The sequence below is a fragment of the Dendrobium catenatum genome, unplaced genomic scaffold (genome assembly GCF_001605985.2).
Source record: "Dendrobium catenatum unplaced genomic scaffold, ASM160598v2 fragScaff_scaffold_853, whole genome shotgun sequence".
In the NCBI taxonomy this organism is placed as follows: Eukaryota; Viridiplantae; Streptophyta; class Magnoliopsida; order Asparagales; family Orchidaceae; genus Dendrobium; species Dendrobium catenatum.
In genome coordinates, this window is record NW_021319315.1 from 2,405,866 (window position 1) to 2,431,949 (window position 26,084).

The 26,084-nt window shown below is 37.0% G+C and overlaps 1 protein-coding gene across 1 annotated transcript in view; it reads left to right on the plus strand.

Annotated features, from left to right (window-relative positions):
- Positions 1-20,214, plus strand: part of LOC110110363 (protein CELLULOSE SYNTHASE INTERACTIVE 1) — a 27,818-nt gene extending 7,604 nt beyond the window's left edge. Inside the window, 5 exon segments of the mRNA XM_020841793.2 lie at positions 6,874-9,916; positions 10,132-12,676; positions 16,044-16,498; positions 19,636-19,752; positions 19,834-20,214. Of these exon segments, the coding sequence (XP_020697452.2) occupies positions 6,874-9,916; positions 10,132-12,676; positions 16,044-16,498; positions 19,636-19,752; positions 19,834-19,974 (6,301 nt within the window). The 3' untranslated portion in view covers positions 19,975-20,214.
- The last annotated feature ends 5,870 nt before the right edge of the window (positions 20,215-26,084 follow it).

Sequence of the window (26,084 nt, forward strand, 5' to 3'; positions counted from 1 at the left end):
TATATATATATATATATATATATATATATATATATATATATATATATATATTACATAAATTCTACGTCCTGAACAAATTACATGTTCATGCACCCCCCGAATTGCAGCAACTTCCTCTCGACTGCCTCAACCTCCATCCTGTCGCCTTCGCCACAACTATCATTGTCATAGTCGCCATCAAGGATCACTTGAAAGCCACACACCACCATCACCACCTCCTCCTCTAAACATATTGGAGTATTAATCTTATCTTTATGTTGATGAAAATCTTTTATGAAAGAAGATGTCTGACGTAAATGAAGAATAAGCATATTGGGAGGCGTTAGACTCCACTGGATGAGATAAAATAAAGACCAAATTATTAGAATGACGACTCAAATAAAGATCCCCCCAGTGATGACAATACAAATGATTTTCTAGTTGTTGCCAACTATTTCAACCTTTTTTAGAAATTAAATGTAGACGAGTAGGGAACTGAGAAAGAAAGAATTTGGATTTGAACTTAATGTTATATGATACTTTATGCAGTTTCTAAATTTAATATTTTTTTTTCTCATGCAATATTTATATTTTAATTATATTTCATGCAATTTATCACTATTCATTTTATGTATTGTATAATTTTTTATTTCATATGTATGTCAATGTGTTATTTGATAGTTTAATAGAAAGAAAATATGTCATATTTTGACATATTATTTTATTATTATATAAAAAAATACTTTTAACATTTATTTGCACATTATGCAATTTTTTATTTTGAGGCTCACCCCTTGAGTCTTACACCTTGCCTCATGAACAAAAAACTCCTCAATGCCGAGTTGCACAATTTTAAACATTGGTTGGGTATTGAAGAAATATGGGCGATGGTTTATTCTTTAATGGAAAGCCATTGGAGTTTGGGTCCAGTTTTAAAGACAAGTTTGTTAGTTGTTGTAAAAAAAAAAAGCTTCTGTCACAAAATAAAGGACATATCAAGAGAGATTGTCTAGCTTCAATGCAAGTAACAAGAAAATAGCACTATTTATATTAGGACATAAAATAGCTGTAAACATGATTGAAATAGATTTTAGTGATGTTATTTTTATGATTGCAAGTAACAAGCATGGTGATTAGTGGGGTTTTGGATTCAACATGTTTTTTCCTTATGTATCATAATATTTCATTTCTTTATGGTTATAAATCATATAATGGGTGTGTACATGGGAAACACTGGTGTCTGTATGACTACAAGTCTTGGACCACTTAGCACTATTTATATTAGGACATATGATGGTCTAACTATGACTTTAATTAAGGTAAAGCATGTACTTGATATGAGAATGACTGCAAGTCTTGTACATAATAGTTCATTTCTTTTGGTTATCATGAGAGTCTAATAAGATGGCCATGTGTGTTGTAGCGTGCAACTTGAGAAGTTGTTTAAGTTCATTTTTCATTTACATTAGAACATTGCATTTTAGGCAACCGAATGAGAGTTTAGCTTTTTGGCTAAAGGAAACAATTTTGGGTATGATATTATGGGAACATTTTAGATGATCAAATGGATTATATGAGTTACACAATATGTCTTGGTATTGGATCGTACCACTACCTATGTTGCTCCGATACGAATACGGAGACATGATATGGATGCGGGACACGTCAATTCTTTAAAATACAGGATACGGGTACGACACGGACATGGCATTATAATTTATAAATCATACATAAAATTAAGAAAACAATCAAAGCATAATATTTGAAATTACAAAAAAAGAAGAAAGGAACATCATTTGTAGCCTTGTAGCTTATAATATCAAAATAAAAGTAAGCATTAAATGTCTAGTACAACAACAAAAGCATAAACATAAATTGTCTAGCACATGAAGTTTCAACTATTCAATAGAAGGAATGATATGATCAGTTTCTTCAATGGTTTGTCTTTGAACTTCTATATCATCTTCAATAAATATTATAGCTTCTAATTCAGGCTCATCGAGTGAAAGATTAGTATTTTTTAATATTTCAATATCATCAAGAGACTCAAATCCAGATCGAAAATGAGAGAACATCACTCGCAACCACGGAAGTAAATACGACGCGTCTTTTTTTTTGTTTTTCAACGGAAACATGTATCGGATACGCGTGTCCTTTTGAAATTAAATAGTATTTTAATTGGATACAACAAAGCCGTATTCGGCACGTATCGGTGCCATATCGGAGGCGTATCCATGTATCGGTATATTAGATTTATCACGCCTTCATAAATAGGTGTATCGGTACAACATAGACCACTACAATATTGAGGGTGATGAGGTGGCCACTTTAGAGGTATGAATTCAGTAGTGTGTCCAGATTTAGCTTTAACAAATTCTTTTGGCATGCAAAATTTATGCTGCAGAGGTATCTCAATGTATTCGGTTTGTGTCATATTGGCTTGCTGAGATTTCATGGTGTTGCATTCGCCAAGGCTTTGAGAGCTTAGAGCGCTTGATTTGCAGAGAATTTGCTAAGGAGATCCATTTTTAATACTATTGAGTTAAGAGGGAGAATTGTTAATTTTTGTCTCAATTGTGTTACATCACTGCACTAGATTTGAGTTTGATTGCATTGGATTTATTTATTACTTATTTGATCATAAACAAATTGAACAATTGAAATTGTAGCTTTGGGATTCATGCAAATGAGTGAGTTTTGTGGATTGCGAGCTTGACGTTTCTTGAGAAGTCTTTTTTTTATTGTCTTGGTTGTACAGAATTGAAATATTTATGCTGCCAGCTGTCCTGCTTTCTGAATGATTGAATGAATAGGCTCCAAGTGATGTTTGAGACATTATTTTTTCTCTTGTTATTTATATTCCTTCAATTTTAGGATTTCTTGGTGGATTGGCGCCTTAAAGGGGCATGTAAGGAATATATATATATAACATAGATAACATATTTGTTAGAGATTTTGAAGTTTTAATGTTTTTTTCTTTTTTGTGTTAATTTATTTAAGAATTGAGAAAATTCTTGTGAGTGCTCTTGATTTGTGCGCCATATTATAGATTTTCTATTCACAGTGGATTTTATCATCTTTTCTCTCTTACGGATGCGGGCTTAGTTGAAACTAAATCACATAAATGTTGATGTCTCTGTATTTATGTTGTCTTTTGTTTTTGGTTTTTCCTATTGTAGGCTCCGAAAAATTCCATTTTATGTGATGATCCTGGCCTCTCCACGTCAGAGAGTTTTAACAAGATTAGGTTCCGGGGGAATTTTCAGAAGGCAGATTGGGTTTTAGATAAGACACTACCCAGAGATTTCGCCCTCATTTTGTGAGGACTTTTTTTATCTGAGTTCTAGTTTCTTATAGGCGCAAGCCCCTGTAGATAATTACCCCTCACGATAATAGGAGAGAACTTTCGATTAAGGCTAGTCGTTAAGGAGGTCAAATAGGTTATAAATCCATCGTATAATAGCAATAGTTTTAGGGTTTGAATCTTGGATTTAAATTTTGAAGTTTGGAATTTAAAATTTATCACCATAAACTTAAAACTGGTGGTGGGGGGAGAGAAGACGAGCCCGATCAAGATCTCATAGTTCCGTCATCCTGGGTTGTCATGATCCCTGGTCTACTTAGTCAGAGGAGGTAGTTGACCCAACCTGATAGAAGGCACCTTTTCGGCAGCCATAGGTTTCTTCGTCCAAGAATACCTTGTAGACCTGGGTTGATGTTTGTCTAAAGGGATATATGTGAATCCACCTTAGCTAACAGAGGGCTTTATGCCTATCGAATATATCCTATGATTCATAACTCAAGGGTTTGACGCCGTTAAGGAACATACGGGCTTTGGCTGTGATCGTAATATAATGGTGCAATTTTGCGGCAAAACCATCTGATTAGAGGGCACGTGCCACGTCCCTGTTGGCAAGAGAGTGTTTGAGGATGAATCAAAGTGATGCACCCAATAAGCATTCGCTCTTTGTGAGCTGAGGTTAATTTTAAATTTATCACCCTCGACAAACGGTTGCTGGAGGTAGATGATTTTTAGTTTTAAGTTTTCAGTTGATAAATTTTATTTCAAGAATTTGAGCTTTTGTTTGATTATAGATTTGAACCTTCCGGTTGAGATTTTTTTGTCAACGCGGCCATCATCAGGGTGACATTAAGATCGCTTTTATTTTTGTAGGAATTTGGGAGGCATTTTATACTTTAAGTCATGTCGACTCCAGTCCTTTCAAGGACGAGGATGAAACTTGAATATTAAACCCGCGCAGCATTCTCAAATCATTGGATTTAGAACTTAAATGTGACGATTGGAGCACATGTGGGTGGTAGCATTTGACCCTGCGCAACATTCTCGGATATTGGTGTTTGTACTTTTAACACATTGACCGGAGCACATGCAGGGATATATTTAGTTCAAGGGATCATATTTAATACAGAAGGGGGGCATTTTAAAATATTTAAATATGATCTATTTAATCAAGTGATTTCATTTAACAATGGCCCGAGATTTCATTTAAGGGTTTACGAATGCTTTATGTCCGCTTGTACACATGTTGCGGATCCGGTGGCATTAATCAAAGATTTCTAGATTACCACGATCCTTTTGAGATCTCATGTACATTTAAAAATTCCAAAAAATGATTTTTGGATGTGCTATCATAATTATCATGAAAATGCTTTGTGAGAGCCAAGATACTCATTTTGTCACAACAAAATTACCTAAAGAAAGAAAGTTTTGATGTGGAGCATTGTATCCATAATATTCATCATTATGTCGGACTCTAGATCTTATGTAATTAGATCACACTATGTTTTATTTGAGATTTATAAATAATGAGTGATCTTCAGCATAGTGAGGTGCTATTCAATAATTTTCATGTATTTTAAGCCTTCATTATGCATTTGAGTCACTCTGAGTTATGGATCGTGCTAGCTTTTGATATTTTTAGGAGTTATTAAGTTATGTCATTCAATTCAATATCTTTTGAATTTAAATATTTGTTTAGACATATGAATGACAAATTTCAATAATATATAAGTGTGTATTATGAAAGTCTGGTTCGAGTTTCAGTTTGAGTTTAAGTCTAACATTATTTGATCAAATTTTAATTTAAAATTGATTTTACGTTTGAATTACGATTAAATCAATTTCCTTTTTTTTTTGTCCAAGTCCCTTATTGTTCACTGAAAATTTCGGCATCCTCCCGGCATCCCCTCCCCGGCGTCGGGAGGTAAGGAGTGGCTCAACTCGGCCGGAGCGAATTGACGGCCGAGGGCTTCGGGGCGTTGACGTGCCCTGAAATTTCGTGTTCTGAAGCTCCAATTGCCGACGATTAGTTGCATATTAGTTGATTGCCGATTACCGGTGATTGTCGATTGCGATGCTTAATTGATGATCCCATTTCTCTTTTTTTTTATAATATAAGACAGTCGGCAGGAAGGCAACGTGGTGCAAGGAGGATGGTCTTGGTTCAGCAAGGCTAGGGCAAGACGGGTAGGCCTTGGCAGTTTGCTTGAGGTCAAAGATGGAAGAACATCCGGCGGGTCTGGCAGCTAGAGTCGACTCTGGCCAGGTCGACGTCGGAGCTGGGGGTTGGAGGTCGACGGGCGAGTGTAGAGGGACGGAGTTCGGCGTCTGGTCCGAAGTTTGACGAAAGCCGAGAGGTGAGTTCCGAATCTTCGTTCTCTTTGGTTTTGAGAGTTTCTATCTGTGCCCCCGAGAGCCGAATGAGAGGATTCTATTTAGTTTCGTGAGAAGAGCGACGGTTTGTGAGGTCGTGGGTGGTTCCTTTGTGTGGGTTTGATCGTGGCTGAGGTGGAATGAGCTATTGAGTACCGTGGGTTGAGGTGGAGTCGGTCGGGTTTGTAGACTGGGTCCGGTTCATTGCTTACAGGTCAACACCTATTTCTTTTTAGTACATCATCCTAGATTATATATGGCAATCTTTCTTTTTTGAGTTCTTTGAAACATTTGTTAGAGCACCATCAACCAACGTTAAGTCTCTAGATTTCTTTATGGTTATTAAATTTCTTCTTGCAGTTTTTAGCGCTCTATTTGAGCCGTTCCTACCTACTCAAAACCTTGGTACCCTCCATAAACTCATAAAAAAAGAATATTTTATGGGTCGTGGAATCAATGCAATATCATTACATGTTGATTGCTCTATAGTTTGATCATAGCAACATTTATTAGTAGTAAAGCCTGTTTATTTTATTTCATGCTTTTGTTTAATGTATTTTGACCCGTGAGTCTTTAGATAATTTACTTATATCTTTTTTAGTCTTTATGAGTATATGTCCTTATCTATGTAAAGGGCTTATTGTTAGTATTAGGAAGCCATGCTGTGAATAGTGAAGGAAATGATGATTGCTCTTTTCTCACCTTTCTAAATATGGCTTCCTCCTATGGTTTATCATGGGCTCCTATTACCCCCATCTAGGTTAGGTTTCGGATATTTTTTTTCACCCTCTCTCCTCTCTCATTGTGTGCTTGTCTTGGATTTTGAGTCTTTGTGATTTCATACTGTACTTTGCGCCTACCTCAAGCAACACTCTATAGGAATGAATGGAGAATGAAGATTCATAGGTGGCCTAGCGACCCCAAATACTTGGATAAGGCTAATGATGATGACAAAACGGGCTTTGATTAGCTTTACTCCTATAGCAGCTGTGCACTTTTTCACATTTTCCACTGAACTTTAATCCAAGTAGTTTCCTTTCTCTACAAATAATGATCTTAAGGTGGACAAAATGCTAATTGTGTTAATGTCTTGACAAAATGTTGAAGAGTGGTTTGCATTCAATATCTTGCTTCTAATCTGAGTGAAATCAAAGTTTGGTTTTTGATGACGCTTGTGATATTTGTAAGTTATTGGCTCTCTGAATCTAGCATACATGCAGGGATCGGGGGAACATGGAAGATACGGATGGTACTTTGTCAAGTGTTGCACAATGCATTGAGAAATTACGGCAAAATTCTTCAACAACATCAGAAAAAGAGAACTCTCTGAAGCAGTTGCTAGAACTTATTCAAACACGTGAAAAGGCATTTGGAGCTGTTGGATCTCATTCACAAGCAGTTCCAATACTTGTTTCTCTTCTCAGGTCTGGGTCTCTTGGGGTAAAGATGTTGGCTGCAAGTGTTTTAGGATCTTTATGTGCTGAAGAGGAATTAAGAATGAAAGTACTTCTAGGTGGTTGCATACCACCACTTCTCGCTCTTCTCAAGTCCAACTTAGTCGAAGGACAAATGGCAGCTGCAAAAACTATTTATGCTGTTTCTCAAGGTGGTTCAAGGAGGGATCATGTAGGTTCAAAGATCTTCTCAACGGAGGGAGTTGTCCCTGTTTTGTGGGAGCAACTGAAAATTGGTCTCAATAATGGAAGTGTGGTCGATACTTTACTCACTGGAGCATTGAAGAACTTATCAAAAAGTAAAGAGGGTTTCTGGTTAGCAACAACAGAGTCTGGTGGGGTGGATATACTGATTAAGCTTCTTGCAAATGGACAACCAAGTAGCATAGCTAATGTTTGCTATCTTCTTGGATGTATGATGATGGAAGATACGTCTGTTTGTTCCAGGGTCATTGCATCAGATACTATCAAGCTACTCCTCAAATTGCTAGGACAAGGTAACGAAGCATCAGTTAGAGCTGAGGCTGCAGGCGCTCTAAAATCTTTGTCTGCACAGTGTAAGGAAGCTAGGCGTGAGATAGCTAATTCCAATGGTATTCCAGCTCTTATAAATGCTACAATAGCTCCATCAAAAGAATTTATGCAAGGAGAAGCAGCTCAAGCGTTGCAGGAAAATGCAATGTGCGCCCTGGCAAATATTTCTGGTGGCTTGTCATTTGTCATTTCCAGCCTTGGTGAAAGCCTAGAGTCATGCTCTTCGCCTGCACAGATTGCTGACACACTAGGGGCATTAGCTTCAGCCTTGATGATTTATGATTCAAATGCTGAATCTGTCAGAGCATCAGATCCTTTTACTATAGAGAAAATATTGGTTAAGCAATTCAAGCCAACAGTGCCATTCCTCGTACAGGAACGCACTATAGAAGCCTTGGCTAGCTTGTATGGGAATGCTATACTCTCTAGGGGGCTGAACAATGCTGATGCAAAGCACTTGTTAGTTGGTTTGGTTACCATGGCAACAGGTGAGGTACAGCTTGAGCTTCTGAAGTCTCTCCTCACATTCTGCAGCAAAGAAAGCAGCTTGTGGCAGGCATTGCAAGGTCGCCAGGGTGTTCAGCTTTTAATTTCCCTACTTGGCCTTTCTTCTGAGCAACAACAGGAGTGTGCAGTTTCTTTGCTTTGCCTTTTATCTGATGAAAATAATGAAAGCAAATGGGCCATAACTGCTGCTGGAGGCATACCTCCTCTTGTTCAGATTCTTGAGACAGGTTCTGCAAAGGCCAAGGAGGATTCTGCTAAGATCCTTGGGAACCTCTGTAATCACAGTGAGGATATTAGAGCATGCGTGCAAAGCGCTGATGCTGTTCCTGCTTTATTATGGTTGCTGAAAAATGGAAGTGAAAATGGAAAAGAAATTGCTGCAAGGACATTAAATCATCTCATCCATATGTCAGACACAGGGACTATCAGCCAGCTCTCCACCTTACTAATAAGCGAACAACCTGAATCAAAAGTACATGTTCTGGATGCTCTGAGAAGTTTGCTTTCTGTGTCGCCATTTAGTGATATACTGCATGATGGCAGTGCAGCAAATGATGCTATACAAACAATGATAAAAATCTTGTGTTCTGCAAAGGAGGAAACTCAAGCTAAATCAGCATCTGTTCTAGCTGAACTATTTTATTTTCGTAAAGACTTGAGAGAAAGTCATATCTCTGTCAATGCACTATTGTCGATCATGAAGCTGCTCAATGCGGAAAGTGAAAAAATCGTGGTTGAGGCCTGTCGTTGTCTTGCTGCCATTTTCCTCTCAATCAAGCAAAACAAGGAAGTTGCTTCCATAGCCAGTGATGCATTTCCTCAATTGGTTGTTCTTTCTAGCTCCTCCATTCTGGAAGTGGCTGAACAAGCAACTTGTGCTTTAGCTAATCTTCTTTTGGATGATGAAATTTCAGCTCAGGCAACTCCCGAAAAAATTATCTTCCCTGTCACTCGAGTGCTAAGAGATGGCACTATTGATGGAAGAACTCATGCTGCTGCTGCTGTTGCCCGTCTCCTACAGTGTCCCACTGCGGATCATGCATTGTTTGATAGCATAAACAGATGTGAGACAGTTCTAGCTCTTGCTGCTCTTCTGGAATTTTCCAATATTGATTCTGCTGCTGCATCAGAGGTTCTTCATGCACTGGCTTTGCTTTCTGGGGCAAATAAAGCTTCTGGCCTTGAAAAACCTCCATTGGCTGCTCTTGCTGAATATCCTCACACTTTCATCCCTTTGGTTTTATGTGCAGCTGATGGAGCGCCCACACTACAAGATAAATCTATTGAAGTTTTGTCTAGGTTATGCCGTGATCAGCCTGGTATTTTGGGTTCTGTAGTGTCAAAAAAGCATGGATGTGTGGCATCAATTGCTAGACGAGTGATTAGCTCCAGTCACCTTAAAGTTAAAGTAGGAGGAGCTGCTCTACTTATCTGTGCTGCAAAAGATAACTGCCAGGAAGTGGTAGAATCTCTGAATGACTCTAGTTTATGCATGAGCTTGATCCGTGCACTTGTGGGTATGCTCCAAATGACGAGTTTATTTTCTGATCATGGAGACATAGATATATGCATCCACAGGCATCCTATAGGAGAGCATATAAATGCCGAAAGTAGTTCTGGCATTGCCATAATTTATGGTAATATAGTTTCCATTTGGCTACTCTGCTTGCTAGCTTGTCATGATAAGAAAAGCAAGGCATTTATCATGGAGTTTGGAGCACTTGAGTTTCTTACGGAGAAGATTTCACAGTATTATTTAGCTTCACAGGTACTTGCCGCCCAATAAGTGTAGTTACTAATCATTCTGCCACTTTGAACATTAATTTAGTTGCTGTTTGAAATAGGGAAATTGGCATTTTTTTTTGGAGTGTACCTCCTGAATTTTCATAATATTTTTAATTGAACCATTATTATGTTATGTTCATTTTAGTGATTTCCTTAGCGTCAAGGTTTCTTCTGACTTCTCTGAACTTTTTCCTACAGAGTGATTCAAAAGAAGATAATATTGCATGGGTCTGTGCTTTACTGCTTGCTCTGCTCTTTCAAGACCGGGATATCATCCGCTCGAATACCGCAATGCATTGCATTCCAGTTCTTGCAAATTTATTGAAATCAGAGGAATTATCAAACAGATATTTTGCTGCGCAAGCCCTGACAAGTTTGGTTTGTAATGGTAGCAGAGGTACTTTGTTGGCTGTTGCAAATTCTGGCGCTGCTGGGGGGCTCATCTCATTGCTTGGTTGTGCTGATACAGATATATCTGACTTCCTTGAATTGTCAGATGAGTTTCACTTGGTACGAAATCCAGAACAAATTTCCCTAGAGAAACTGTTCAGAGTTGATGATATTAGGGTTGGTGCTACTTCTAGAAAAGCCATTCCTGCACTTGTTGATCTCCTCAAACCAATGCCAGATCGTCCTGGTGCACCTTTTCTTTCATTGGGCCTCCTGAATCAACTTGCTGAAGATTGCTCTCCAAATAAGCTTGTAATGGTAGAAGCAGGGGCACTTGAGGCACTTACAAAGTACCTTTCTCTTGGGCCGCAAGATGCTACAGAAGAGGCTGCAACAGAATTACTGGGGATGCTATTCAACAGTGCTGAGATAAGACGGCATGAATCTGCGTTTGGTGCTGTCAATCAACTAGTGGCAGTCTTACGGCTTGGTGGAAGAAATTCCAGATACAGTGCTGCAAAAGCATTGGAGAACTTGTTTTCCTCATACCATATTAAAAATGGTGAATCCGCCTGACAAACTGTTCAACCACTAGTTGAGATACTTAATACAGGCTCAGAACGAGAGCAACATGCTTCCATTGCTGCGCTTGTTCGACTGCTAGGTGACAATCCATCTAGAGCCCTGGCTGTTGGGGATGCGGAGATGAATGCTGTGGATGTTCTCTGCAGAATTCTTTCTTCCAACTGTTCTGTGGAGCTGAAGGGAAATGCTGCTGAGCTATGTGGTGTTCTATTTGGAAATACAAGGGTTCGGTCCACTATGGCTGCTGCACGCTGCATAGAGCCTTTGGTGGCGCTCCTAGTTATGGAGTTCAGCCCCGCTCAGCATTCAGCAGTTCGTGCTTTGGAAAAGCTTTTGGATGATGAGCAACTGGCAGAAGTAATTGCTGCCCATGGAGCTGTTGTTCCTCTGATCAGTCTTCTGTTTGGTCGAAATTACATGCTTCATGAGGCAGTGTCTAGGGCTTTGGTAAAGTTAGGAAGAGACAGGCCATCTTGTAAAATGGAAATGGTCAAAGCTGGAGTTATTGAAAGCATGCTTAACATCCTGGAAGAAGCTCCTGATTTTCTCTGTGCCGCATTTGCAGAATTGCTTCGTATTCTTACTAACAATGCTGACATTGCGAAGGGTCCCTCAGCAGCCAAAGTTTTGGTGCCCTTTTTCTCACTGTTAGTAAGGCCAGAGATTGGTCCTGATGGACAGCATAGCGTGTTACAAGTTCTTGTAAACATTTTAGAGCAACCTCAATGTCGAGTGGATTATAATCTTACTCCCCATCAAGCTGTTGAACCAGTGATATCTTTGTTGGATTCACCAACTCAACCTGTACAGCAATTGGCTGCAGAACTTTTGTCTCATCTTCTGTTGGAGGAACACTTGCAAAAGGATCCAGTCACAGAGCAAGCAGTTGGTCCTCTAATTCAAATTCTTGGATCAGGTGTTCATGTCTTACAACAGAGAGCCATAAAAGCTCTTGTTAATATTTCACTTACTTGGCCTAATACAATTGCCAAAGAGGGTGGTGTATACGAGTTGTCCAAAGTTATTTTGCAGGCTGATCCGCCCTTACCTTATGCTTTGTGGGAATCTGCTGCTTCTGTTTTATCCAGCATTCTTCAATATAGTTCAGAATATTTCTTGGAAGTTCCTGTTGCTGTATTGGTACAATTGCTTCGATCTGGAACTGAAAGCACAGTTATTGGTGCATTAAACGCCTTGCTTGTTCTGGAAAGTGATGATTCAACCAGTGCAGAAGCTATGGTTGAAAGCGGTGCTGTTGAAGCCCTTTTGGAGCTTCTAAAAAATCATCAGTGTGAGGAAACGGCTGCAAGATTGTTGGAGACATTGCTAAATAATACAAAGATAAGAGAAACGAAAGCTGCGAAGTCTTCCATCTCTCCATTATCCATGTATCTTCTAGATCCTCAAACCCAATCCCAGCAGGGAAGGTTGCTTGCAGCTCTAGCTCTTGGTGATCTTTTCCAGAATGAGGGGCTTGCACGGACAACAGATGCTGTTTCAGCCTGTCGAGCACTAGTAAATCTTCTTGAAGAGCAGCCAACGGAAGAAATGAAAGTGGTGGCCATCTGTGCCTTGCAGAACCTTGTAATGTACAGCCGACCCAATAAAAGAGCTGTTGCAGAAGCTGGTGGTGTTCAGGTCATATTGGATCTTATCAGTTCTGGCCATTCAGACACATCTGTTCAGGCTGCAATGTTTATTAAACTACTGTTCTCTACTCATACTATCCAAGAATACGCATCCAGTGAATCTGTTAGATCCATCACTGGTGAGTTTTCGTTGATATTTTGTGTGCTTCTCTACCAACTTCCTACTCCATGGAACCATAGTAAAAAACTTATTTCATTCTTTCTTTTTTGTCCATCAACTTCTAATAAAGAAGACCATATTTATTCCTTAATAAATAAAAGTTACATATCACGAAGCTGAGTAATACAGAACTTCAAATTGATTTAAGATTTAAATAAAAGACCATGTCAAACTCAGCTAAAATGTTCTACACAAGATGAACTTTCAATCAATTATTAGCACGCAACCAAAGACATTAAAAAATAAATTTTAGTCAATAAAAATACAATCTAAATCATTAAGATTACCCGATATTTGACCTGAACTAATTATTTCAAAGATTTGACTTACGCTTGCGAGCTAAATTATGGTTTCTCTATTTTATTTCTTAATACTTAAATAATTTTAAATACCTAAATAAAACTTAAACCAGTTTTATAAAGACAAGGAAAAACAGAAGAAAACTTATGGAGGCAAAGAAGATTTGTGGCTATCTTATCGTTGAAGGAAGGGCTCGTTGTTGGAGGCTTTAAGTCAAAGGAAGAAGGAGAGGGATATGTGGATGCAATGGGCAGAAGATAAGGTTGGGGGTTCTTGGTGATTTCAAGGGAGAAAGAATTGAGGGGGAGTATAACTGTAGAATCTGGTACAGCACAGCATAGAGAAAAACAGAGGAAAAGACAAGAGCTGAAAGTAGAAATTGTATTGAATCTTAGATGGTTTACACGGTACAGTAAAAGCAAATATATAGACTAACGCCAGGTCTGATGTAACCGGTCTAGATACATCTAATATATGCTGACGTGGAAATACAAAGATTTATTTATTCTAATACACCCCCACAAACAGAGGGATCTAGAAGAACCGTCAGTTTGTCTCTTAGTTGGCGGAATCGCTTTGTGGAGAGAGGTTTAGTGAGAATATCTGCAATCTGATCAATCGTGCTAACCGGTAGAATCTTGATATTATTTTTTTGAATATGATCGCAGACAAATCTTTGATCAATTTCAATGTGTTTGGTACGAGCGTGAAAGACCGGGTTGTTCGCGATAGCGATGGCCGACATATTGTCACAGTGAAGTTCAGCCGGTTGATCGGGTTTGATGCCGAAATCAGAAAGAGCTTGACGAAGCCATATAATGTCCGCAGTAAGTGCAGCTAGCGATCTATATTCCGCTTCGGTAGAAGAACGAGCGACTGTATTTTGCTTTTGAACTTTCCAGGAGATGATGTTGTCGCCTATGAATGTACAGTAGCCTGACGTGGACTTCCGGGAGACAGGATCACCTGCCCAATCTGCATCGGAGAAAGAACGAATAGAAAGATTACCTTTAGTTATAGGAATTCCGAAATGTTGTGTTCCTTTAATGTACCGAAGGAGTTGCTTAAGAAGATAAATGTGATTTGGGAGCGGATTATGCATGTGTTGCGACAGGAGATTGACACTGAACGCGATGTCGGGACGAGTAAGAGTAAGGTATTGGAGGGAGCCAATGATCCGTCGAAAGAGCGCCGAATCAGACAGATCAGGATCCGAAGCAATTGTGAGAGGCAGCTTTGTGCAGGCCGGATTTGCCGTGGGCTTGCTGTTGGCATGACCTACAAGTTGAAGAATTGAATTAGCATAATGTGCCTGAGAAAGAAAATACATGTTTTGATCAGATCGAATATTGATGCCGAGAAAGCTATTAACGTGACCGAGATGTTTCAGAGCATAGGATTTGTTTAGCTGGGTAATGAGATTGGATATTTCTGTGTCGTTGTTTCCAGTAATCAGAATGTCGTCCACATACACAAGAATATAGATTTGTATGGATTCTTTGTTGAATATGAGAAGAGATGGATCTGATTGACTGTGGTTGAACCCAAGCGCTGTTAGGGACGCAGTGAACATGTTGTACCATTGACGAGGGGCTTGTTTGAGTCCGTAGATAGCCTTGTGTAACCGACAGACATGATTCGGTTTTGTTTGGTCTTCGAATCCTTTAGGCTGTAGCATGTAGACAGTCTCGTTAAGATTACCATGAAGAAAGGCATTTTCAACGTCTAACTGTTGAACTGACCAATTGTGATGAAGCGCTATGGTGAGAAGGATTCTGATGGTGGGAAGTTTGGCGATAGGACTAAACGTTTCGGTGTAATTAATTCCGTACTCTTGATGGTTGACTTGAGCTACAAGACGTGCTTTGTAACGAGCTACCGAGCCGTCAGCATGAAGTTTGGTTCTAAAGGTCCATTTGCATCTAAGAATTGAGGCATTCGGTGGAGGTAGAACAAGACTCCAAGTGCCCTGTTTTTGAAGAGCAAATATTTCTTGACACATTGCCTGACTCCAATTCGGATACTTAGAGGCCTCGGTATAGGTAGTGGGTTCAGGATTCGCAGGAGTTTGTTGGTGAAGAAGGTTGAGTTTGCGAATGGGCTTAAGAGTGCCGGTCATAGTGCGAGTAGTCATGGGATGCCGAGGAGGAATACAAGGAGATCTTAGATGGTTTACACGGTACAGTAAAAGCAAATATATAGACTAATGCCAGGTCTGATGTAACCGGTCTAGATACATCTAATATATGCTGACGTGGAAATACAAAGACTTATTTATTCTAATAATAACACCCTAGCATCGGCTCTTAAATCATGAGCCAAGGCAACTGAGAGCTAGGGAGAATCACACCATTTTTGTGTTGATTGGTGGCTCAAGATGCTTGATTAAGTGATTTGCATGCACGAGATAGCAAAGGGGTCAGAGTCAAGGTTGGGCTAGTTCTGTCCAAGGGTACTCCATTTGGACTATAACAGGAGTCTCAATTATGAGGAAATATTATAGAAGTAAATAGTACATATGTTACTATAAATAAATTAGTGTATGATTTGTATTGTTGGGAAGTAGGAAATTCATTGAAGGATAAGTTGAGCAAAACTAAGATTGGATGGTTGTGTTATAATTAAAATGATAGATTAAGAAACAATTATATTTGAGGAACAACTGCAGCACCATTTATTATAGATTGTAGAAAATAAATTTAGGTGATTTGGGCGTATACAACAAAGGGTAGAAATACATCAGTAAGTAAAAGATTCAAAGAATTAGGAGGGTATATCGAAGGTAACATTGCTAGAAGTTTTGTAAAAAAAATGTGCAAAATAGGTTTAACAGAACATGAACACCGAGTACAAATGGAGAATGGGGATTCATGCAAAATAAATAAATGGAGAATAAGGATTTATAAAGCCTATCTCAAATAGTTGGGATAAGGCAAATGCAAACGATGATAGTATTATTGGCTTATTGCATATTTATCATGCCTTTATAAGTCATTCTCATTGCTCAAGGTTTACCTATTTTGCAGCTGCTATTGAGAAGGACTTGTGGACTAGTGGAGGCGCAAATGAGGAATATTTGAAGGCACTGAATGCTCTGCTTAGCAATTTCCCTCGCTTACGAGCTACTGAGCCTACGACCCTCAGCATTCCACATCTTGTTACGTCCCTCAAAACTGGCTCTGAAGCAACTCAGGAAGCAGCGTTAGATTCACTTTTTCTGCTTAGACAGGCTTGGTCAGCTTGCCCGATCGAAGTTTTCAAAGCTCAGTCCGTTGCTGCATCAGAGGCTATCCCTATGCTTCAATATTTGATTCAATCAGGTCCACCACGGTTTCAGGAAAAAGCGGAACTTCTTTTGCAGTGCTTACCTGGTACGCTTACCGTCACAATCAAGCGTGGGAGCAACTTGAGGCAATCTGTTGGAAATCCCAGTGTTTATTGCAAGCTTACACTTGGTAGCAGTCCACCAAGACAAACCAAGGTATGATGAAACTACAAGCTTTCATGTTTTTTTGCTGTCACGTAAACTTCCTCTATTTTTGATCTTTTTTATTTTTTTTAATCTATGGAAGATAATTAATTAACCAAATAGTTCTCCATGAACGCTTTCTTTTGGTGGATAATGCTGGTTTAATATGTGTTGTGGATCTGTTAGTGAGGCCTAGTGGTCTAATTCTCAGGATTTAAATTGTTTTGCTTTTTTTAAATTAAATTTTATTTCTTGCGGAAATCATGGCCGCTAATATGTGAGCTTTTAGCATCTATGCATGGCATAGCCAATTTCCGACTTTTATTTAAAAAATTTCAATTTCCAACTATTTGGCAGCTTTATCACTGCGTGTATGAATGAATATGTTGGCACATGTATATTTTGATTTATTCATGCATGAGAACTAATGAATCCATTCATGTAGAGTGAGTAAATACAAGTTCATAATGCATCCATGCTTCTTAATTGCCATGATTAATGGGATTTTGTATATTTTGTTATCATTTATTGTCAGATACTAAGAAGCTCAATTGTGTCCAATAAGCAATATTAAATTGTTTTTTTCTGTTTTGTCTACTTCCTAGTTCTTACCGAAATGATTTTAATATTTTTCTTTGGCATCTATATATAAACATGTCTAAATGTATGGGTGCACTTATGAACTGTGATTTAAACAAGCAAGTGGGTGGGGATCTGCGATTGGCTGTTGGATTGGAGTGGGAGCTGCTGTTGGTAGAGATTTGCGGCTGCCAGAAGTGGACTCGTCCAGTATGGACGGGATCTGGTGTTTGTGTGCAGGCTAGGTGTTGACAAATCGGAGGTAACGACAGGGATCAGGTTCTATCGAAGTCGGCTCGGCAGTTGGTGGAGAATCGAATTGTGCACTTCGGGTGGCTTGCAGACGAACGATAGAGAGGGTGAGGTGGTGAGATCAGAAGAGGCTTGCAAGCGGGTGGGGATCGGCGATTGGTTGTTGGATTGGAGTGTAGAGGGGGCTATACGGGGCTAGATCAGACAGTTGGAGCTCGTGAATGGCACTGTGGAAGAGGTTAGTTTGGCTAGCAGTCGCGTGACGCAAGGATCAGAAGATAGGGGAGGGATATGCGGTTGTTTGGGATGAAGGTAGCCGGCTGCAGGAGATTGGAGTTAGGCAACGGGGCACGAGCAAGGGAAGGCTAGTTGAGGTGTGGGGTTTTTGTTGGAGATGAGAGAGCCATGGATTGGTACGGGTGAAGTTCGGCTTGGATATAGACAAGATAGGAGGCTGCGGGTCAAGATCTGATCGAGGGTGAGAGGTCAATTCGTGTGTTGAAAAAGAAAAGAAAAGGGTCGTCGTTCCTTCTCGTTTTAACGAGAGGGAGACGAAGAGCAGCAACGACGATCGAATCCTGGCACGGGATTTATAGGAAGCGATGGTGTTCTAGCTCTAGCAGAGATTTCAGCGGATTTTCGGAAATTTCAGCCAAATTTTCAGGATTACCTCGACAGATACGAGGTAATTAGGATTTTGATTAATTTTTCTTTATCTTTGCTGATTGATTTTATTAAATAATAATATTATTATTTATTATCACATAGGTGGCGAGAATGAGGCAAAATTTATGCAGCGCCTAGATTTGCACATTGTTGCCTCGGGATTCGCTGTTTTTCATCGAACGAATTTTGTTGGGAAAGATTATGGTCAATCTTGGGTATTGTTGACATTCTGAACGCAATAGTGAATGTTGTTTCGCTATTGAATGTTGTTTGAGAAATGTCGCACGTCAATTTCGGGTGTTGGTCGCCGATTTTGGCCATCTTCACTTGATTTGGCTACGAGGGATTCCCTCTAGGGTGATTTCGGTGCTCTGATCGCATCGTCGCTATCCGTTCGGCTATCAGAGGTTGTTTTACCCCTTAAGTGGCATGTCACGCATCAATTTCGCCTCTCTTTCGTGCATTTCTAGTTTAGGGGTCAACACAAATATTGAAATTTGATAAGAGAAATAGCTGGAACTCACATCAAAATTGAACACCAGAACTATTGAAATCATAGCTTTCGCTAGATCAAAACCCAACGTAAAACCAAAACCAAATTTGATGTAATAGATCTAGGGGTGTAAACGAGTCATGCCGACTTGCGAGCCAAGTCGAGCTCGAGCAGAATTTTGAGTTTGTTGGATTATTTTGCTCAAGTTCAAACCACGGAAGGCTCAACTCGATTACTCATTGAGCGGCTCGGACCGGGGGGAGGGATTTCTGAGCCTCGAACGCAAGGGGGGTGGAGAAGTGGCAAACTGGAAGCGGAAGGGCGTGTTGCGTGCAAACCATGAAAGGGGAAAAACGCGTGCAAACGAAAGAAGGGGAGACGTTTGCCTGTGAATAGCAGAATTGAGCCGCTCATCGAGCTTGTTTTCACTGGTGAGTTGAGCTCGAGTTAGGCCTGACTTGAGCTCAACTCAACTCGTTTGCACCCCTAAGTGGATCGGTATAAGAAAGGATTTGCTAGAAGGAACACAAAATCGGGAACAAACACAAACTCAAGGTTTAAAAGGATATAATAATCTTCATCTTCTCCTTACATCTAACCTTAGTTATTTACAAAGCAAATAGAACATTCTAGAAATGAAATGTATACTAGACTTAATCTCTATTCTAACTAAGATGTTCCGCATCATACACCCGTGCGTCAAAAGATCTCAACTCCGTCGAGGCTTGTCATCAGGAGGGAGATAGATGTAGACATCATAATCAGTCCACATAATAGTTTTCCTGTCATGAAACCTATATGATTCTCTAAAACCTGTTGTTATTTATTTTTCTATGTTTTTCTACAAACAAAAATAATGGAAAATTTTTTGCATATTCTCTGCCAATAATAGTGGAGCTGCCCAGACTGATGATTCACCATGACGCTAGTTTGCTTTATCTGTGATTCTTTAACCGTTAAATGTGCAAGAAATACTTAATTGATGTCTCCTGCTATACTCAGGAAATTCCATACTTCTTACTACTTTATGAATTAAAATGGCATTTTAGTCTTTGATGAGAAGTAACTTTTTAAAGGAATTTAACTTCAATTAATCGTTATAAGTTGGGGAAATAGTGGTGGATTAGCTTATTTAAGAAATTGTCCACATGATCTTCAGATTGTTTCCACTGGCCCTACACCAGAATGGGATGATGCCTTTGCCTGGGCTTTCGACACTCCACCCAAAGGACAAAAGCTCCACATATCCTGCAAGAACAAGAGCAAAATTGGAAAGGTAATAATGCTCATAAAGTTATCTATATAAATTTTCCTTTTTATTGTTTGAGTTGAGCTTGAAATTTGATCTGAATTGCAGAGCTCCTTTGGGAAAGTTACAATACAAATCGATCGGGTGGTAATGATGGGATCTGTTGCAGGCGATTATACATTGCTTCCAGTGAGCAAGAGTGGACCCCCGCGAACCATAGAAATCGAGTTCCAGTGGTCAAATAAATAGCAAGCACCTTTGTCGTGATTCACAAGCTTTCCCTTTTTTTTTTTTTTTTTTTTTTTTTTTGACAGGAAACCCTAATAATCGTTATTGTTGAATGTTAAATAAGTCTTTAATTCTTATATGTCGTCTTACTGTACATAGCTGAGAATACTGTTGTCATGCTTCTTGAAGAAGATTGCTTCTGGGAATTGTTTGTATTGTTTGATATGAATTATTATTTATTCTTTTTTGTTTTTGGGTTTCCTTTCAAGCCTTGTCGAGTGGTGAACGATATGAGCTGTAGACATTTTTGCGTGCCTTTTGTTTTGTTAGTCTACATCAAAGTTTGAAAAAGGGAACCCTATTATTTATGATTAAGGCTTCGGTGGAGGAACAATTATTACGTCCTCCGACCGAATGAGAGAAACATTCGGTTCGCAGGTAAAAATTCTGCGGTAAAAACTAGGTACACCTCGGTACAGCGGGATTTTTGCCTGCGACTGAATGTTTCTCTCATTCGGTCGACCGAACCAAATAAAACTTCTCGGTAGAGATAGCTTTTTTATTGATTTATGAAGAATTTGAAATTTTTTTACTAGTTAACTTGACAAATTAATATTTTTGTTAGGTTTTCTTTTTCATCATCTCAAATTTTTCACTTTTTTTTTTGTTAGTTTAATTTTTATTTCAAATCATATTCAGTTTAAAAATAAATCAAATTATATCGACCTCTTTCTAAAATGCATTGCCGGTCGATTTCATTCTTCTTATGGTACCCAATAGTAATAATAAACTTGTCAGAAAAATATATTTTAAAAAATATTCATTTCTTTACTAATATGACTCGCGAAAAATATATATGAAATAGTGAACTTTGTATAAGCTTGTGCAATGAGTAAGCTAATAAATTAAATAAACAAGAAGATCAGATTATTTTTTATGATCTTATCAGTTTACTCGTAGAATAATTAATGAATATGATAATAAATAAAATTAATAAAAAACAAATAAAAAAGAGTTCAGTTTGATCAATTATAGAGTAATAAGCATGAACATGCACTAATAAATGTTACAAGAGATTTGTTAGGGAGGCCTACTCAATGCATTCAGCTCTTTATTATAATATGAAATGTTTTAAATTTTATTTTCTTGCAGCTATATATGTTACCAGAGATTTGCATACCTAAATTTAGGATAAATCTTTTCGCCTCCCCTCAATTGAAGTTTTAATTTTATCATTGAGTGAATTGATGTCCCAATGAATTTTTCTGTTTTTACATTAAAATCTTTTCTTAGATTTAATTTTTAATTCTTAGGCCATGTCTGAAGCAATTTAGGTTTCATTTGAGATACCTTTCTTTTTAACTTGACAAATTAATATTTTTGTTAGGTTTTCTTTTTCATCATCTCAATTTTTTCACTTTTTTTTGTTAGTTTAATTTTTATTTCAAATCATATTCAGTTTAAAATTAAATCAAATTATATCGACCTCTTTCTAAAATGCATTGCCGGTCGATTTCACTTCTTTACTAATATGACTCGCGAAAAATATATATGAAATAGTGAACTTTGTATAAGCTTGTGCAATGAGTAAGCTAATAAATTAAATAAACAAGAAGATCAGATTATTTTTTATGATCTTATCAGTTTACTCGTAGAATAATTAATGAATATGATAATAAATAAAATTAATAAAAAACAAATAAAAAAGAGTTCAGTTTGATCAATTATAGAGTAATAAGCATGAACATGCACTAATAAATGTTACAAGAGATTTGTTAGGGAGGCCTACTCAATGCATTCAGCTCTTTATTATAATATGAAATGTTTTAAATTATATTTTCTTGTAGCTATATATGTTACCAGAGATTTGCATACCTAAATTTAGGATAAATCTTTTCGCCTCCCCTCAATTGAAGTTTTAATTTTATCATTGAGTGAATTGATGTCCCAATGAATTTTTCTGTTTTTACATTAAAATCTTTTCTTAGATTTAATTTTTAATTCTTAGGCCATGTCTGAAGCAATTTAGGTTTCATTTGAGATACCTTTCTTATTGTTTTCTAAAATAAATTTTTAGTATAAAAATATCTTGAAAGTAGCAAAAAATAGTGACAAAAAATAATCCCAAACGAAACCTTAATCACGACTCTAGATTCATCCTAATAAATGAAGATCAAGACTTGAAAAAAAAAACATTTTTAGCTTACCATTAGCAAAAGATGCCTTTTAATTATTGTTTTTTATATTTTATCTGAATTTTATTTGGCTATCTTAATCAACAAAGTGCTTCTATTACTCTTAATTGGGGATTGATTGGTGGCTTTGTAGATGAGGTGTCCTTTTCTATTATCATAATGTAGTTCATAAACTACTAATTTCCTTTATCATTCATTTATTTTTTTATAAAGATTGAGATATTTATTTATTAAAACAGCAAATATATTTCATTTATTTATTATTTAATATTATTTCATAAAATGTAGGCTTTCGATAGTCTTGTTAGGATTGTTAGGAGAGTGATGTATTAAATTCGGCCTATACTTAGAAAAGTAGAGGTAGACCTAAAAAAGTTGTTTGAAAATATTAAAAATTAGATTTTTTTTTATTAAAAATTAGATTTTAAATTTAATTCAAACATTTTGATATATATATATATATATATATAAAGCTATTGTGGCATGCATGCAACTACTAAATGTTTAACTAAATGCATTACTATAGTAATCAGCCTTCACCACTTATTTGAGCATGCACGGCTGCAAGTCTGCAACCACTAATCAAGTGCTTCATACGGCTGAAACTATAATTAGTGGAGTTAAGTGAGGAATATAATAATAGCATTGGTAAAGCACTAACCTAATCCCTATTCCTTCTCCCACCGTTCAATTGCCTTCTGCATTCGAATAAAGAGCAAGCTGCGTGCAAGCAGAAGTTGGGAGACGGCAACTTACGGGCTGCTGCTAGTGGGACCTTCTCCAACGAATTTTTCGTCGGAATTGCGCAGGAAATTTTTCCGGCATAAAGTTTTACGCTGATAACACTTTTCCGACTTGCGTTGAACCAGCGTAAATATTTCCATCGGAGCAGATTTTGGCCATTTTCCGACGAAAAATAGATGCCGGAAATTGACGTTTTTCCTGTAGTGTCCTAGGTTGCCTTTTTTTTTGCATGTATTTCCATTTTATTTTAATATAAGGGATCTGAAGGTTTATGAGTTGTTTAATATCAAGATATATTATTCTTTCTTGTTCAAGTTAGATTTTTCTATAAATCAATTTCATCATGCAAAATTCTCTTATGGGCATCTATAACCCATTTCCTTAGCAGTGTCACATGAAAAATATTATGAATGTCTGACATGTCAGCCGGAAGAGAAAGCCTATAAGCAATCTTATCAATCTTTTTAATAACTTCCAAAGGTTCTATATACCTAGGACTCAATTTGCCTCGTTTCCCAAATCTAGTTATACCTTTCACATGTTTAAATTTAAAAAAATACTGATATGCAGGACAAATAGTGTTTAAACTTATGCATAAATGACACAGCTCACCTTGGCTTGTTGGTTGAGAGCTTATGCTTCCAACTAGGAGGTCGTGGGTTCGAGTTTTTGTGTATGCGTTGTGTGTGTGAGTTTGCCTTAAATGGCCTAAATGTCCCAAAAAAAAAACTTATGCATAATGCGGCTCACTTATGCACTCATTACCTGCTTCACTAAGCTTGTAGCAAAACCACCTTGTGTAATACAGAGCTTACTAAACTTCAAATAGCATTTAAATAGCCAAAAGTTTTTGTACAACTTCTACTCTGACCTCTATATACACCCCAAAATATATGTATACAAAAACTTCAATGAACATTTCTGCCTAGTTTCTTACGGGCTCCTTCTTCTTTCTTGCAATACAATCACTTCTAATGATTTAGAGTTCAATGAAATACACAAGCATAATAAAAGAAATATATTTGCAGTTAATTGAAATCGATCTGAGGTGTATAATAAGCATGCACAAAATATCAGTGACTATTTAACTTTTCACTTTTCCTGTTCTGATTGTTGTTCAATACTTAACAAGTCATATGAAGACTATAGACTTTTGCATACTTTGACAAATCTTTAAATAAGAATATAAGATTGTTTTTAATGTAAAATTTAAAATATAAATTAAATCTAAAAATAATTAAATCTTGAGATTTTAAAGTTTTTTATCATTTAAATTACGTACAAATTTTATGAATTTTGAACTTTAATTTTTCTTGACCGCAATTATCCTAAATAGTCTTCTTCATATACACAGAGTGGACGGTGCAACTAAACTTATAAATATTACAAAAATTGTAGAAATGCTTAGGAAATTAAGCAAGTGTGACACTTGATAAGCTTCATTTTGGATAGCTTTCATACTGTTTTATAAATTATTATAGAGAAGATATTATTGTAAAAATTAAAGTAGTTTTCTAGTACCAAAATTTTTGAAAGCAACAAAAAATCAATGATCAAATATAAATTATGATTATACTCTAAAATGTAAAGCAGTAAAAAATATGTCTCAAACTAAGCCTTAATCTCATATCCAATTATGCAGCTAATATTGATCCATTAAATCTAAGAGGCAATTTCATATTCGTTAATGATGCATTTCTTCTTCTTCCTTGCTCTCCAAGTTTTATTTATATGTCGATTTCAATAAAATTTGAACCACAAAACTCCCTAGGCCCTACTTATGGAACTTTTATTATATCCAGACGCAGAGGAACGTTCGGTTTTAGGCAAAAAAGTTGCCTGTACCGAGTTTTTAGCGCAAAAACTCGGTACAGGCACTTTTTTGCCTAAAACCGAATGTTTCTCTGCGCACGTTCACTGGATATAATAAAAGTTCCTACTTATGCGGGGCTATTTTTAGGGAGAGTACACTTCTGAACGAAAAAAAGAAAAAAAGTTTAAGTATAAGAATTAATGCCATAGTTAAATGCATGTCCAAAGTCAATTTAATTTACAAAGTGGCCACTTGGAATATTATTAACTTTTTTTATTTATATTTTTTGTGTGAAATAAATTAGATTTAATAATAATAATAATAATAATTATTATTATTATTATTATTAAACATCAAATAAATTGATTTGGTGATTGTTAGCTTCACAATGGTGGAGATTAACAACAGTTGGTGACAGTAATGCTAATTTATTTTTAAGAAAATACTTATACTATCTCAAAATTATTTTGAGAGTTAAAAAATGGTTTAAATAAAAAAAATATAATCTAAAAAACAAAATATATTAAAAAAAATCTAAAGCAACCCCAATCATCATTGTGAAAATGAATAAATTTGAATCATGAAAGTAAACTCTATTAAAAAAATCATTTAGTGCGGACACTGAATGACGTCTAGAAAATTAAAAATGCATCACGTCATTCTTTTATTGTACCAGAGCTCAATACTGCTCGATACTCGATATCATCCCTCTGCAGCACATAATAAATAACTTCTCGCTTTACAGGCAAAGTTAATGGGACAATCAAGTACTAATAATGAACTTAAGCCAGGTAATACCCCAACTGCATGCGACAGGATCTTAAGAGTCCACACGATGACACGTGGCAGGCCTTCTGTTTGAAATTGACCTGGACTGGAGACTGTCACTTTCAGTGTATTTTCCTTCAGGTTTCCATCACACTGCAATTTGATTTCTTCCAACCAAAGGCATTGCTTCTCCACCCGCACACACAATACCATATTTCTTTTCCAAGAAAAGAATTCAATCCTCATACAAATTGATTAAATATTAAAAAAAATTATCCTTTTTGCAGTAAATATAGTCGCTTGATTATTACAGTAATTGAAAATTTCATTCATTGTGAGAAAAAATAAAATAAAATCATAAAAAAAGAGCGAAAATGTTCATATAGAAAAATTCTGCACAAAAAGCATGAAGGTCGTCAATGATGTAAATTGTAAATTTTATGATCGATGATCAATTCATTATATAGTTCATATTGGTCTATTGGTTGTGAGTTTTAGCTACCAACAAAAAGAATTTGAGTTCCAATCTTGCGTATATGATATATGTATGAATTTATCTTAATTGATTTAAATATCCCACCACCCGCTAAAAAAAAAAACCATATATTAAT